At 46.4% G+C, this 16110-nt stretch overlaps 1 protein-coding gene across 1 annotated transcript in view; it reads right to left on the reverse strand.

Annotated features, from left to right (window-relative positions):
* The window catches only part of TMOD1 (tropomodulin 1), a 91898-nt gene that overhangs the window by 55839 nt on the left and 19949 nt on the right, over positions 1 to 16110 (reverse strand). The window contains exon 2 of the mRNA XM_003260539.4: positions 14160 to 14327. Within this exon, the coding sequence (XP_003260587.1) occupies positions 14160 to 14279 (120 nt within the window). The 5' untranslated portion in view covers positions 14280 to 14327. The remainder of the gene's footprint in view (positions 1 to 14159; positions 14328 to 16110) is intronic.

Genomic DNA, 16110 nt, shown 5'->3' on the forward strand with positions numbered 1-16110 from the left:
AGAAGAATCTATAACAAGCCTATACATTATATTTAAAGGTATACTTTCATGGTGCCTGTGGGAAATTGAACTCATTTAACCTATAAGGAATTTAAATCTCAATCTTAAAATGTTCACAGGATAAATTTGCTGGGCAAGTGCTTTTTTTTTGTAGTTAGTTCAAAGGGAAGCATCAGTCTGACCCCACCAAAGCAGCCATCAATTCATTAGAGGCACTGAAAGTCACATGCACTTGTCACACAAACATCCTCACCCCAAAGACAGGTTGTGAGATTTGTATATAGAAATCCGAGGAAATCTTCATGTCCTTATTTAACAATTGGAAATTTGCTCATCTGAGGAGGGCAGTGACTAATACCTGGATGATCTTTTTATCATTACCTGACAGGAAATTTAGTGCAGGTTTTAAGGAGGAGGAAATTCTAGATTATCTCTGATCTTAGGCTAAAATTGTATAATAGCTGTGAGTTACCTGGGAGTGGTGGGGACTGGGGCATACTGGAGCGTTCGTGCCTCCACACTACCCAGCTCCAGTGGACTGCTGACATGTAGGAATGTGGATGTTATTAGATCTGCTCAGTTTTGTGTGAAATCTCCTGATTTTAAAATATTGACACGTAGTCCAAATATTTTAATAACAATGTTCAGGCCAAATAAAACATATCTGCAAGGCACACTCAGCCCATAAACTGCCATTATGCCACATCTGATCTAAGGTTCCCAGCAAACTAAAATTCCATGTAAGAAAGCCAAAATATTCATTCATTTATTTCTCAGATATTTACTGTGTGTCCTGCCCATATCAGGTGTTGGGCTAGAGAAAGCAAGAGGTGTACACATAGGTTTTAAATTTAGAATTTTTAAAATTTTGAAAATAGAAAGTTTAATTTGTTCTTGAAAATGACTATAGAGGTGGAAATTAGGCAACCTTTCCTGTATGCAGTTCCCAACTCCTGATTTTTAAAATGGTGACCCCCCCCCTTAAATGTTGTAGAATTATAACTCGGATGTGCAGCTTGGCAGGCTAACATCACAGTCTAATTTTCACACCCACACTCTGGAGTCCAGTTGTTCAAAGGACAATGGAAACTTGGACAGATCCTTAACTGTGCCGTTAGGAGCTCTAACACCCTGCAAACAGGTGCCAGTAAAGCTAAATATCAAGTATCTGCACAGTTATCGTTGCTATAGATAGGGCTACGTGAGAAGCCATCCTGGCTAGAACCTTGTGGGCTGGTTCAGATGCGCACACATAGGCAACACACATGCACACACATGTACATATACACGCACACACAGGCACACACATGATCACACATGTGCACACATGTGCAGATATGCACACACACACAATGCATTAAAAGGATCATAGACTCCTGGCAGCTCGGAAATATAAAGCCCTAAAAGATCCTCTAGACCAATGATTTTTTTCATTTTCCAATGGGGAAACTGAGGCATAGAAAACTGAAGTCACTGGCCCAAAGTCACATAGCTTGTTAGCCTCACAGCTGGGAAGGCTGAGCTTACATAAAAATGACACTGTATATAATTAGCATGTATATATATTAGCATGGTCAAGGATCTTTATAACTATCTTCAGACTGGTGGCTCACCATGCATAAAACCATGCAAAACCCTTAACCTGGTTCCTCACAGTGACAAAAAACAAGGAATTTTTATCATTTTTCCCAAATACATCAGCTATATCTAAGAACGAGGGAATGCAAAACGTGATGCCTGGGTCTGGGCTCTGGTGGTCCCAGGTTCCTATTCTGTGACTGAATTGCACACAGCTTCTTGGAAGAGGACAGGACAGGTGGTACAACCTCTTTACCAGGGATTGGAAGAAGCCGAGGGCTGGGGAAGGGAGGGGCCTCGCCTGAAGTCATATGCTGGACCGAGAGCCCAGGACTCTTGACTTCCATCCCACAGAAAATTTTCCATCCCACCTGACTGCCGTCCTCTGGGAACAGATCCTGGAAACCAGATGTGGCCGCACGTGAGAGCCAGGTTGCCTCCCCAAGTGTTAGGAAGCCAGCTGTCCACTCCCCTGCTTGTCAAATGAGTCTCAGTTTACACATGGAGAAACCGAGGCCCAGGGCCATTGAGTAATTGTCCCAGGGTAGGAGTGAAACCAAAGTGGCCTCACTTTTCGAACTTCCAGCTGACTCCTCTTCCCTCCTCCCATTTCAAACAATTTAACCTAAGCGTGCCCTAGACACCCACCCGCCTCCACATCAGGCCAGGCCAGGCCAAATCTTTCACAGGCCAGCAACTCCCCTAGTTGCCTTTTACAAGGGATTTGACTGGAAAACAAAAGTTTTTAACTGGACTTGAGGATTTTATTTTCCAGTTATCTGCCAGGTCTGTTTCTCCTTATGAAAAACTTAGGCACTTATGGTCCCCTCCCAATATACAGAGTTCTGCTTCTGCATTACTGGCCAGCAGCTTCCAGATCCCACTGGAAATGATGCAGTGGAGCACTCTTCTCACATACTTTAGCCTGAGGGTGTGGCAGGGGCAGCGGGGTGAGCCAACTCTTGCCCCAGTCACAGCGTGTCTTGACGTTACAAAGGGACCAGCAGGATCCAAACCTCTAAGAGCCCCACCCCCTCCAGACACAGCCTCTGCCCTAACACACACACTCTGGGACTCTTCCTCCCCCTCTTTGCTTTCTCTCCACAAAGTGCTAGGCCTTTGGCTCAGCTGCCCTGACCTTGATGCAGGGCTGGTGAAACGCAATAGCTGCCATTTCCCCAGTCAACTTTATAGGGCATTAATGCTGACGTCCAAAGGCACTCCTGTAGCCCAAACTCAGTAACTGCTTGTGGTGGTACCTGTTTGTCATAGCAGCACAGTCTCTCTCTGGTATTCACAGTACAAGGTGGGGACAAACCTTCCCTCCCTGGCTTTCTCCAAATCCTCCTTTCCTGCCTCATGCACAGGGAAAATATTCTATGTTCCTGTTGTGCTGGGGACTGGGTATCCTGAGACAATGACGGTGCAATCCCAGCCCACAGGGGCTCACAGCCACAGGGGAGATACACATCTCAGTGGTGTGGTCACCTTCCTCAGCCCTGGGCTTCCTGGAGGAGGTGGTCCTGAACTGAGTCTGAGAGACCAGGGAGGAGCTAGCTTGGTGAAGAGAGGGAGTGGAGGGGCATCGCAGGGAGAGAGAAAGCACAGTGCAGCAGAGGCCCAGCAGATGAGGGTGGAACAGCCTGCTGGGGCAGGCATTAGGGTCTGAGGCTGCAGTGTTCCGAAACGTCTCCTTCCATGGGCATCACCCTCGTTCCAGCCCTTGTGACTCTTGCCGGGACCACCAGAGCAGCCTCCTGCCTGGTTTCCTGCTTCAGGCCTCTCCACCTCTGCTCCTTAGATTCCACCGACATGTACACCTGACCACATCACTCCCCAGCATACTCAGAGATACTCACCAACTTCCCTGACCTATGTACGGATTCTTGACCAATTCATCAGCCAGGCATGACGAGCTTTTCATGATTTGACTCCAACCTACTCCCACCTCTCCAGCCTCCTGAGCCTCTTCCCTTCATCAAGTAGCCCATGTTCTAGCCAATCCAGGCTGATCCACATTCCACAGCCACGCCCTGCACTCTCCCACTGCCATGCCTTTGCTCAAGGCTGTGCCTTCCACCTGGAATTCCATCACTCCAGCTCCCCTGCATTCATCTTTCAAAGCCCTTCCCTTGGGCACCCTGTTCAGCCTTTGCAGCGTTCTCCAAACTGATCTGGTGAATCTTGCTCCAAACTCCCCTAGGCATCTTGCCAGTTCTTGTATAATGCTCATCTTACTCTGTGGAGCATATCTATGCTGTATTTCTCTCCCCAAGGATACTGGGTGCCCCTCAAGGGCCAGCTGGGATATATCTTAGTTTTCTCTGAATCCCCAGCACCAAGCCATGAGTGCTAAGAGAATGTGGTCTGAGTTGTCCAGTCACACGACACTGATGCTCCAGCTGGGAACAGGATGGTATGACTTGGACTCCCTTCAGGCCCATGTCGCACCTGCTGTCCCAAGCCATTGGTTTTTCCACCCAGCTGCTGTCCCCAAGTGGGTTTTGGGGAAAGGGACATATTATGAAAGGTGTCAGAGTTGGGGAGTGTCTAGGATGAGACCAAGGTTCACTGTTGTGGGTTTTGGGAAATGCCAAGCTAGAGAGTGAGACCTTTATAATGTTTACTTTGAGGGCCTGGATTTGGTTAAATTCCTGCCAACTCCTCTCAATCCGTCTCAGGGCTTTCAGCAGAGCAGAACATCAGGCCATCACACTAGTGAACCCACAGTGACAGACTCCAAATTGTCCCTGATTCAAGTTTCCCCTTCTTTAGCAATAAAAGAAAGCCTCCACTTTTTAGTTGAGCTCTTGGCTACTCAGATTAAAGGCTACACTTCGCAGGCTCCCTTGCAGCTAGGTTGAGTCATATAATTAAGTTCCAGGCAATGATATGAGAATTGTCCAGTGGCAATTTCTGGTAACTTTCCTTAAAAGGGACTTGAATCATGGCTTTTCTCCTTTCTTTTATCCCTCCCTGTTCCCTGCCCCTTTTTCTCTATTTGGATGCCTGGAATGTGGCTATTATGGCTACACCTTAGGAATGGCAGAAAGATGAGCTGGACGAAGTCTAGGACTCTGAGAAGTCTGGGGAGCTGAGCTCCATCCCAGTCCTAGATTGCCTACCTGTGGACTTTTACTTGAGGGATGGATAAAACACTGCACAAATCACATTATTCTGAGTCTCTGTTACTTGTAGTGAAGCTGTGCCCTACCTGATAACCTGGGTCCTCAGCCCAGGGCTGTGAGGCCACAGACAGGGCACTGGTGCTCTCTGGTTTTGGATCCCTCATCTGTGAAATGAGGGTCCAGAGCCCTTTTATCTTGAAACTTCAGAATAAAGGTTTGAACTCCATATGGAAGCAGCTTCTTGCTAGTCAGTTTTACCATCACTGGGTATGATCATTCACTTTCATTCAACTGAACAGACACTGCATTATGGAGGTGGTCTGTCAGGGCAGTCACATCTGGTTGTGCAGGTTGTGCACTGCACTAAGCCAAGGACATTCTTCACTCTCTAGTCTATGTGAACAGTGTCTCCTGGCAACTTGCACAACTATACCTGGCTGCACTGTATCTGTGGCCATACAATATGGTTCCCGTCTCAAAAAACTTAGATTCTAGTGGACAAATCATATACTCAGGCTCACATCTATTAAGGACCACCATGTGCCAGGCACCGGGCTAGGTGCTTTTCAACTAATCATACATGTATATATTTGTGTATGTGTCTATTTTTTACGCTAAAACAAACACCTGCCATAGGAGGTAGAACCAGAGCTGCAAACTGAGAGGCCTACAGGCCAATTAAATGCTAACACTCGGTTGGGTTTGTTTGGTCTGTGCATTTAAATGAGCTGTCAGCATTTTAAAATAAGGAGCTTACACATTTTTTAAAAACCCAGATTTCCAACATCTCTGGAAACATTAGGTGACGTGGCAATACCAGGTCTGCACTCTCATACTGGCAACAATTAGTGGAGCTGAAAATGGTGGGCCCTTTAGACAAACTCCCATTTGCCTCAGTCCCCACCACTCCCTGTTGTCTCTAACACAGAGGCCAAGGTCAGTTACTACATAGCACTGGCTTTGCTGTTGCTTTTAGTTCTGAAAATGTACATGGTAAGTGAAAATTTTCTTACATACACATACCTTTAAAAAGTGAGAAAGTAATAGATAAGCCAAGATGACCACATGGCTCAAGAAAACTAACCCATCTTCCTTCCTTCATGTAGGTCACTTACATGATGTTGTGGATACTTGGTTTGCTGCCTCCCAATAGAAAGCACTCAGTAGAGTGGCAGAGATGATGAATAGAAAGGGAGACAGAAAGGCAGGGTTTAAATTTTATCTGTAGTGATTTCTTTTTTTTTTAAGAATGATCAGAACCAAATAAGGCAAAATTTTAACATTTGCTAAATTCAGATGATGAGAAAATACGTATATACTATACTCTCCTATGTGTTTAAAATGTTTCCTATTCAACATGTCAAAATCAAAAAGGAAACAGCTCAGTGTCGCCAGGGTGGAGCAGGTGTTGTGCTAGGGGTGTGAAGGTGAAAGAGTCTAAAAGGCTCCCCGAGGGAGGGGAGGAAAGGTCAAGCCTTGAAAAATGTGAGGAAGTGAGGGGGTCCAGGTCGAGGAGGTTCCCCGGCCAGAGGAGGGGTTGGGAGAGGTGGTCATGGGTCCAGGGGGCAGAGGGTAGGGTGGGGACATACAGACGCCTGGCCTGACTTGCCCTCACCCCACCAGGCCCATCCTCGGCTCTGTGCATAGCCGGCAGTGTTTCTAAGGATGTGTGCCTATTTTTAGAGGAGAGATTTATTTCTTTCCATTTCGACTGTTTACTTCTGTCCTGGGCTTGTGATTCTGCCGGTTTGTGTTACAAAGGAGAATCACGGCCCTGTGGACCAAACTTGGCTGCTTCCTGGATGGCCAAGAGTGTCTTTGCCTTAAAGGATATGATTTGGGGCATAAGTAGGAGGATTTTATGATCGACTGATGGGAAGCCATGTGGAGTGACAGGAAGTACCAGGTGGGCGCCTTGGCTCTGCCGCTGACTTGCTGTGTGACCCTGAACGAGTCCTTTCCCCTCTTTCCACTTCAGGGTTTTGTTGATGCTTGGATGTCTCATCAGTGAAATGGTAATAATGACACCTCACAGGATGGATATGAGGATTTGATGAAATACATAAAACACCAAATCTGTCCAGGACAGACTCCAAAATCAGGCTTTCTCTACCGGTATCGCATATGTAGATACCTGGGGTGGGGTACTATTAGATGATTTCTAAGTGTCCTTGGAGCTCTGGGATTCTCCAATTCTGTTTTCCATATTTCGTCCTGCAATTCATGGCCCTTTGTTCTCAGAACTCTTTTTTTGAGATGGAGTCTTGCTCTGTCACCCAGGCTGGAGTGCAGTGGTGTGATCTTGGCTCACTGCAACCTCCGCCTCCCAGGTCCAAACAATTCTCCTGTCTCAGCCTCCCAAGTAGCTGGGGTTACAGTTGCATGCCACCATGCCTAGCTAATTTTTGTATTTTAAGTAGAGACAGGGTTTCTCTATGTTGGCCAGGCTGGTTTTGAACTCCTGACCTCAAGTGATCCGCCTGTCTTGGCCCCAAAAAGTGCTGAGATTATAGGCATGAGCCACTGCACCCAACCTGTTCTCAGAACTCTTGACACATTATGGACTAAGGAAGGCAGGGTCTGTCTGAATTCTATCACTTAATATCTGTGTGATTCTGGGAACCTATTTCTTTATCTACAGAATGACATTAAACCTCATCCTATGAGGATCAGTCTTGTAAGATCCTTGTAAATATTTTGTGAAATGATGCCCATAAAATGCTTAGCATAGCACCTGGCATGTAAGAACACCTTAGCAGAGGCCAGGTGCAGTGGATCACATCTGTAATCCCAGCACTTTGGGAGGCCAAGGCGGGTGGATCACCTGAGGTCAGGAGTTCGAGACCAGCCCGGCCAACATGGTGAAACCCCATCTCTACTAAAAAGAGAAAAATTAGCCGGGCATGGTGATGTAGCTGTAATTCCAGCTACTTGGGAGGCTGAGGCAGGAGAATCACCTGAATCCAGGAGGCAGAAGTCACAATGAGCCGAGATCACACCATTGCACTCCAATCTGGGCAACAAGAGTGAAACTCTGTCTCAAAAAAAAAAAAAAAAAAAAAAAAAAGGCCGGGCACGGTGGCTCACGCTTGTAATCCCAGCATTTTGAGAGGCTGAAGCGGGTGGAGCACGAGGTCAGGAGATCGAGACCATCCTGGCTAACACAGTGAAACCCCGTCTCTACTAAAAATACAAAAAAAAAAAATTAGCCTGGTGTGGTGGCGGGCGCCTGTAGTCCCAGCTACTCGGGAGGCTGAGGCAGGAGAATGGCGTGGACCCAGGAGGCGGAGCTTGCAGTGAGCCGAGATCATGCCACTGCACTCCAGCCTGGGTGACGGAGCGAGACTCCGTCTCAAAAAAAAAAAAAAAAAAAAAAACCTTAGTAGAAAATCACCATTATTATTATTCAGGCTCTGCACAGGGTCCGCTGTTTTCCATTATTGTTTCTATGGTTATATTGTGTCACAGATTCCTGACAGCTGACTTTAAAATCAACTCTTAGGACCCAATTTCTTTACAAGGTTGAATTATCTCTACCATCTTCTCTCCTGCGAATATTTTGAGCCTTTTACTGAGACAGTTTAAAAAATGTTCTGCCTTTCCCCAAAGCCTCATTAACAATCAATATTTACAGTTACATTCCTTGTGTTGGTGGATTCTTCTTTTCTTTAAAGATTAGTATTTATTGTGAAAATAACAACAACTTCAAAAGAAATCAAGTTGGAAATAACAATTTGCACAGAATTCCCCAATCTGCTCTCTGAGTTTCCTTCTGGGCAAGTCTCAGGGGTGCTCCCAGGGGATGGTGGTTAACAGCACAGGTTACCGGGCCAAGACGGTCTAGGTTGGAATCCCAGCACTGCTCAGATTGCATCCTGGGCAGGTTACTTTATATCTCTAAGCCTCAGCTTCTCCATCTTTAAAATGGGGCTAATGACCGAATCCTCCCAGAGGACTAAATGAGATAATCCACGTAGGGCTTTGCTCACGGCTCACCCAGGAAGTATTGAGTGTCTATTGCTCATATGAAAACTGTACACTGCTCCCTGCAGAAGTCACGATGACTTGTCATTCTCAAAACCTCTCTCTGTGTTGCCCCCACTGCCTGGTACAAAGGCAATCTGAACTGAGAGGCTGGCTCCGCTTCAGAGCAGCATCCACTTAACTCCAGAGAGACGAGAAAGGGCAGATCCTCTGGGGAATCAGTCAACAGCGGATACTTTTAGCACATGAAGCATTCCTTTCCCGAGGGAGTCCAAGTGCAACAATCTCATGATAAGCTCGAGTTTTTCCAGAGTGAGAGATAGAAAGTTTTGGGGACTTTTTTTTTTTTTTTTTAATGTGCACAAGTTTGGAATCCTCTGCTGCAAACAGAGCTGCTTTCCAAGTCCTCGTACTCCATTCTGTCACATGACACTGGGGCTTAACAATTGCATAACCAGAAACGTCACCCCTTGAAGTGTTTGCTGAATTCAGGTACTAAGACAGCCAGGAATGGTTCCAAGAAATCATATGTGTTTAGAGCTGGAGGGGGCTTCCAAGGCCATCTAGGCTGACTGCACCCGTTTTACAGACAGGAAAACTGAGATCCAAAGAAGGAAAATCACGTGCCCAAGTCCTGAGCAGAGCCAGGACTGGAACCTAGACTTCTGCACCTCAGGCTCTTTCCCAGAAAAAAGAGGGATGACTTTCCTACAGCACCCCCCAACCACAAAACCAGAGCACATCTGCAGCCTAAACTCTCTCCCTGAACACTCCCATGAGGCCTTGGAGTGGTATGGCTAAGTCGTGGACTCCAGACCCACACATAGTGGCTCTGCCATCGCCTAGCTGTGGGACTTTGGACAAGTTACTTCACCTCTCAGTTTCCTCATCTGTAAAATGGGGATGATAACAGGGCCTGCCTCCTAGGATTATGATGATGGTGAAATGAGTTAATATTTTCAAATTCCTTAGAACAGCACCTACGCATAGTGAGTGCCATCTAAGCACTCATTAAACAAAAATAAAAACAGGAGGAATATGGACTATAATAGAGAGGGCAGTGGCCTAGGTGCCAAGGGACCAGGGTTCTGATCTGGTTCTGCTTGGATGTGTGACCTGGAGCAAGTTCTTTCCCCTCTCTGGGCTCTGCTCCTGCTCTGAAGCCGTGGGAGGGGCAGACACCTGCTGGCCGGCTAGGAGTCTCTCATTGTCTGCATATCTTTGGCCTCTCCCTGTGCTGTGATTTCAGAGCATGGGCCGACGGAGGGTGAAACTAGAACTGGAATGTTTGTGCTCTCCAAAAGAAGGGAGGCCCTCTTGGCCTTTTCAAAGCTCACATACTGTCTTGCAAATCAGGTAACAGAGCTGATCTTAATGAAGGGGCCGATTGTGTGGCTGGGACAGAAACTCACTGGCCTCCATTATCTCCAATCCTCTCTCTGGTTTCTCTTCTCGTTTCTTTGAACTGAGAGAGAAAGGGGTCTTTGAAAATGCCAACTGGGAAACCACAGTGGTGTGAGAATCTCAGGTCTCAGATGGCCCATGCCTGCTCCCACGCCCCTGTGCTCAATTACTTTTCTCCTGCCAGAGCGGGAGGTGCACACACTCTGGAGCCTGTTTGAAATCTGAGTCTCCATGCCTGCCAGGGTCCTGCGACCCTCAGCAAGCCGAGCCCCAGGTGCCCTGTCCCTCCAGTAGCACAAATGGAGTGTCCCTTCCCTGCTAATCACCTGGGCAGGAGAGCTGGCTGTGTGAGAGCTGCAGGGCCCTGGGTATTTGCTGCTGAGGTTGGATGCTCTGATATGTGGGGTGGCAGACCTGCGGGAGCTCTTTGCCAGTTTGGGGGTGAAACGGAACGCAGTTGCTGATGGATGCACTCTGGGTTCTGAGAGGCCTCCTCCATCTGTCCCCCTCCACTCCCAGGTCTGTCGCTTGGCTCTGACTCTTGTCATCACCTGCCTTATTTGCAGCCACAGCCTGACCTAACCTCATCTCCATGCAGCAGCTCAGGGCAACTCAAACAGCCCAAAAGGCCTGCAGGGCCCTCAGGTGCACTTCTCCCTGGGAATGGCAAAGATTCCCCTGCGGGAGCACCTCCCACCTCTCACCCATCTCCCTGACACCCCTCCAGTCCATTTGTCCCTAGCATCAGCTCCCAAAACCAATGAACCTTCTGAGTCTCTGACCCTTAAGGGCTCCCTGAACCCACTGAGCAAAGTCTAAACCCTTCAGTCGGCCTTGCCACCTCCTCTTCCACCGCATTATCTATCCCAACCCCCGTTTCTAGTCGCATCTGACCCTCCACAGAAACCACACTAAGATTCCCATCCCCAATTCCTTCCCTGCACAACACTCTCCTTGCAGCCTTTCTCAAGGCCCTCACTCGGCATGGAATTAGAAAAATCCAGGGCTCAGTTCCAGTATCACCTGCTCTGTGATGCCTTGCACCAGTAAGAGTTAATCTCCTGGCACAGCTTCCTATCTGCTCCATGTCGAGCCCAGTGTATTATGCCTGTGTCCCCGCCAGCCTGTGCTCCTGAAAGGCAGAGTCCCAGCCAGGCTCCCCTGTTGGTGCCCAGCACAGTGCCTGGTGCTTGGCAGGTAACCGAGTCACATTTATTGAGTTAACTGGAAGTGGCTACATGCCTCTTTTGTTCTCCCTTTATAAAGTTGTTTGTTCTTGGAATTCTGTGTGACAGTGATCTAGGATAGAATTAGAACAGAATAATTTTACAGCTTGATTTTTTCTTGCCTACATGGCTTGTTTTTACTGAAACACAGGCTAATGGGGAGAGATGATGCGGGGGAAGAAAGAAATGCAAGGCTCTTTCCACCAATGCTGACTTTTGATCAACTTGAGCAGCCTCATCAGCAAACCATCTTCTCGTGGCAGCCAGGGGAAGGTCACAAATATCAGGAAGAGGAGGACACACTGTTGGAGGGATGTGTAATTCTATAGGGCTTGGGACCCAAGAGCCCTAGGCAAGGATTCTGAGTTATCTGAAATGAAGCCACTTAATCACACCTGGGTATAAGACCAGATTATAAGTCAGGTTAGCTTAACCCTGAAAATGACCAACCAATTCTGTTATTCCATGGCTGGGGACTTTGAGGTCTAGGAAGGATGGTAGCTTGGTCCAAGGTCACATGGAGTGGAAGAGACAGGGCTGGGATTGGAAGCGAAACACCTAACTTCTAGTCCTGCATTTTTCCATCTGAACTGTGCTCCCTGGATGTTAGCAGTGACCATCTGTGGGTGAGTGAGACTGAAGTGTTGTTTTCTTTATGGATCACTATTAAACCAGAGTTGAGCAATGGCTGGTTTAAACAAAGGGTGTGATACATTCCATTTTTAATTTAAAATATATAACATGGAACATTTACTCAGCTCAGTACCTTTCATTATCTACCTTCTCTGTGCTGGTCGTTGACTTGGGTGCCTGGGATATAGCTGTAGGATAAAGACTCCTGTCTAGGAGGCCACCTACAAACCCCTCTATGTCCATGCTCACAGTTCTAGTGTGACGTGCTAAACCACATACACAACCAAAGAGACTTTTGACTCTTGATACTGTGTACCCTGACTGCAGGGATGAATTCTGAGCACTTCTAAATCTGCCAACTATAAAATGCAATGATAAAACATCAAACGTTAAATGAGAAGGATTCTTCTGGGCCTTTATTTCTCAGCTCATTCATTCCATGACACATGTTCTCCACCATCCTGAAGTTGCTGGCTTGATACAATGGGGTAATGGCCTTTTGAAGACTCAGTTACAGTGCCAGCTAGGTGGCCACACCTTACAGGCTGGGGCAACATTCTGCAGAAGGCTGTATATGCTCTGAATCAGTGGGCAATTGCTGATGCCATTTCTCCCATAGCTAGGATTCATGGGTCAGGGAGTCAAGGTTGGAAATAGGAGTGGCACCACTCACCATTACTCCTAGTGACCCACTAGCAAAACTTTTGTTCAGGCCACTTTGGGCTCCTCATGACTCTGAATCAATGAGCAAAGAAGGGAGTTACTGGGCTGGCTGGGGTGACAGATACTGACTACCAAGGAGAAATTGGATAGCTATTGCACAAAGGAGGTAAGAAAGTATATGTCTGGATACAGGAGAGCCTTTAGGGCATTTTTTAGTATTACCATGCCCTGTGATTAAGGTCAATAGAAAAACTACAACAAACTAACCCAGGCAGGACTACTAATGGCCTAGGCCTTTCAAAAATGAAAGCTTAGGTCACCCCATAGGGTAAAAAACCACAACCAGCTGAGGTGCTTGCTAAAGACAAAGAATGGGTAATGAAACAGGGCAGTTATAAATACCAGCTACAACTACCTGAGTAGTTATAGAAATGAAGACTGTAGTTGTCATGAGTACTTCCTCCTTATTTTATGAACACTTGTATTGTGTGTGTGAGTGTGTGTAGCAAATATCTTTGCTTTTTCCCTCTTTTATTCCCTTATCATGTAACACAAGATTGTTTGATACCGACTTTACTGCTATTGATTGTATTGGCTTTGTATAATAGGATTTAAGTATCGTTAATTTTACATTATAATATTTAAGTTACAGGACAGCAAGGAGAAGAACAAACATCACTCATGGACTTTACCTCCTTTTCTGGGGAAGGTGATAGCGTGTTTTCCATTGTACCCAGGATAGTTGTATCACGTTAGGCAGAATTATGACATTGTTACTGTCTTTATTTGGAAATTAAGTATGGTTTAAAGAGATGTATATGTGTGCCAAGTTGACAAGGGGTAGACTATGATGGTTAATTTTGGGTGCCAACTTGACTTGGCCATGGGATGCTCAGACATTTGGTCAAATATTATTCTGGGTGTGTCTGTGAGGGTGTTTCTGGATGAGACTAATATTTGAATCAGCAGACTGAGTAACACAGATTGTTCCCCCTGATATGGCGGCAGGGGGGCATCCAATCAGTTGGAGACGTGAGTAGGGAAAAAAAGCTGACCCTCCTCCAAGTAGGCGGGAATGTCCTCCTGCCTGACTGCCTTGAGCTGGGACATTGGCTTTTTTCTGCCTTCGGATTCAAACTAAAACATCTTTTCCCAGACCCAACTCTTCCTGGGCCTTTGATGCTGCTGGTTATTTGTATTTGTATTCGAACTATACCATTGGCTTTCCTGGGTCTCCACCTTAGCAACTGCAGATCTTGCCAGTCTCTATAGCCTTGTGAGCTGACGCCTTATAACAAATCTTTCTCTCCCCTTCTCTCTCTGTCTCTACACACACACACACACACACACACACCCTATTGGTTCTCTCTTTCTCTTGAGAACCCTAATACAACACATTAAAAGAAAAATCTGCAAAGGCAAAGTTATTCTAATGTCATTGCCATGGAAGGAAAAAGGAAGTGGTGGCTGTAGGAAGCATCCATCTGTCCCTCCCCAGGTCCCCTCGCTAGTGACAATGTGCTTCCCTTTAGCACCTACTCACATCAGGGTCCAGCTCATCCAGCTCATTTTCCAGGGTCCTGAGCTCTTCCTCTGTTAGGGCTCCAAGGATTTCATCTTCATCCAGGTCACGGTATTTCTCTAGTTCTCGTCTGTACGACATCGTGGAAGAACTTGTCTGTGTCTCCTCAGTTTCTCTGCTGATTAATACCTATCAGAAAGACAAGAATCTTAGAAAGACCCATCTCAGATTTGCTCTCACAGAGCAAATGGAGGCTCGGCTCGTCATTCACACAGTGGCCTGGGTACATTTTATGAATCGCCAGGATAATCATTACTATGGTGGAATACTACACTAAGTTTGGCTAATTCTCTGATAAAACTGTGCAAGGTAAAGTCCTGATAGCATGTAAGTTAATGAATTGTAATTGGTTATAATTGGCATGGACATTAATTACAAGTAAATGGGCAATTATAAATGGCTTATGAGTGCCTGAAAACAATGTTATTCTTCGAGGAGTTCAAATACTTTTCTGTAAAACTCTCCACCCTTCACCCTACACCCCAGAGGGAATCATGAATGTTGGAAACTCTGCCAAAACTGAGTTTAAAAGGGGCAGGGGAGTATCGGTGGTTAATTGAGCACCTAGTGCATACAGGCGCCTCACCTACACCATCTCATTCAATCCTTACAAAAAGTAGTTTATAGAAATAGCTAACTTTTACTACTGCATATCAAGCTGTGTGTTAAGTACTTCACGAGGACTTTCTCATTTAACCTGTGAGGTAGGTATTTACTGTTCTCCCCATTTTATAGAGAAGGACTTAGAGAGATTAAGTGACTTACCCAAACAACACTACTAGGAAGCAGCAGATCCACATTTAAACTCAGGTCTGCTGGCTATAGACCTTCTCTGTGGAGTCACCCAATGGCGTGGCCAGGGGATTGCCTAGTCCAGAGCCCCCATTTCCCCCACAGGGAGCCGGTTCAGAGGGAAGAATTGGTTTGCCAGCAGGACCCTGGGGACCAGGGTTCACCTCTGCTGCTTCCCAGACTGCTCTGTCTTGCTGGAGAAGCCTACTGTTCATTTCCCATTTCACAGATGACATCCAGCACCTGTGTTTGGACCCTGTCTCTGCTACTTCCCATAACCATGACATTTTCAGACCTGTTAACTCATCTGAGCCTCTCCACACACCCTTTATTTCCCCCCCTTTTTTATACCTTGAAGATCTTCTTGGATACTAATAGGTCTTTTATTTAAAACATTTTTATTAGTGAAAAAACTAAGGGATGGCCTAGGGCTTGACTCAGGACCCCTGACGTCAGTCCGAGGGTGCTCTCTACTCCACCACACTGCCTCCGCTGAGCTAGGAGGGATGGCAGGACCTCGAGCTCTATTGTCCTCCAGCTTCGCTAAATGTAGTACTGTGCATAGAATCAGTGTGATGAGTTATATTGTGTCTCCTAAATACTCATATATAAGGCTGGGTGCGGTGGCTCATGCCTGTAATCTTAGCACTTTGGGAGGCTGAGGTGAGAGGACTGCTTGAGCCCAGGAGTTTGGGACCAGCCTGGGGAACACAGTGAGATACCGCCTCTACAAAAAGTACAAAAATTAGCTGGGTGTGGTGGTGCAGCACCTATAGTCCCAACTACTCAGAAGGCTGAGGTGGGAGGATCGCTTTAGCCCAGGAGGTCGAGGCTGCAGTGAGCCATGTTCCCGCCACTGCATTCCAGCCTGGGTGACGGAGTGAGATCCAGTCTCAAAGAAGTAAATAAATAAATAAAATACAAATAAAAGTTCATATGTTGAAGTTCTAACCCCCAGTATCTCAGTAACCTAGTATCACATTGCAAGTTAGAATGTGACCTTACCTGGAAATATGGTCATTGCAGATGTAAGTAGTTAAGTTTAGACAAGGTCTTACTGGATAGAATGGGCCCCTAATCCAATATATTTTACCTGGGATCCTTATAAACGGGAAATTTG

This window comes from Nomascus leucogenys, chromosome 1a, assembly GCF_006542625.1.
Source record: "Nomascus leucogenys isolate Asia chromosome 1a, Asia_NLE_v1, whole genome shotgun sequence".
Lineage (NCBI taxonomy): Eukaryota > Metazoa > Chordata > Mammalia > Primates > Hylobatidae > Nomascus > Nomascus leucogenys.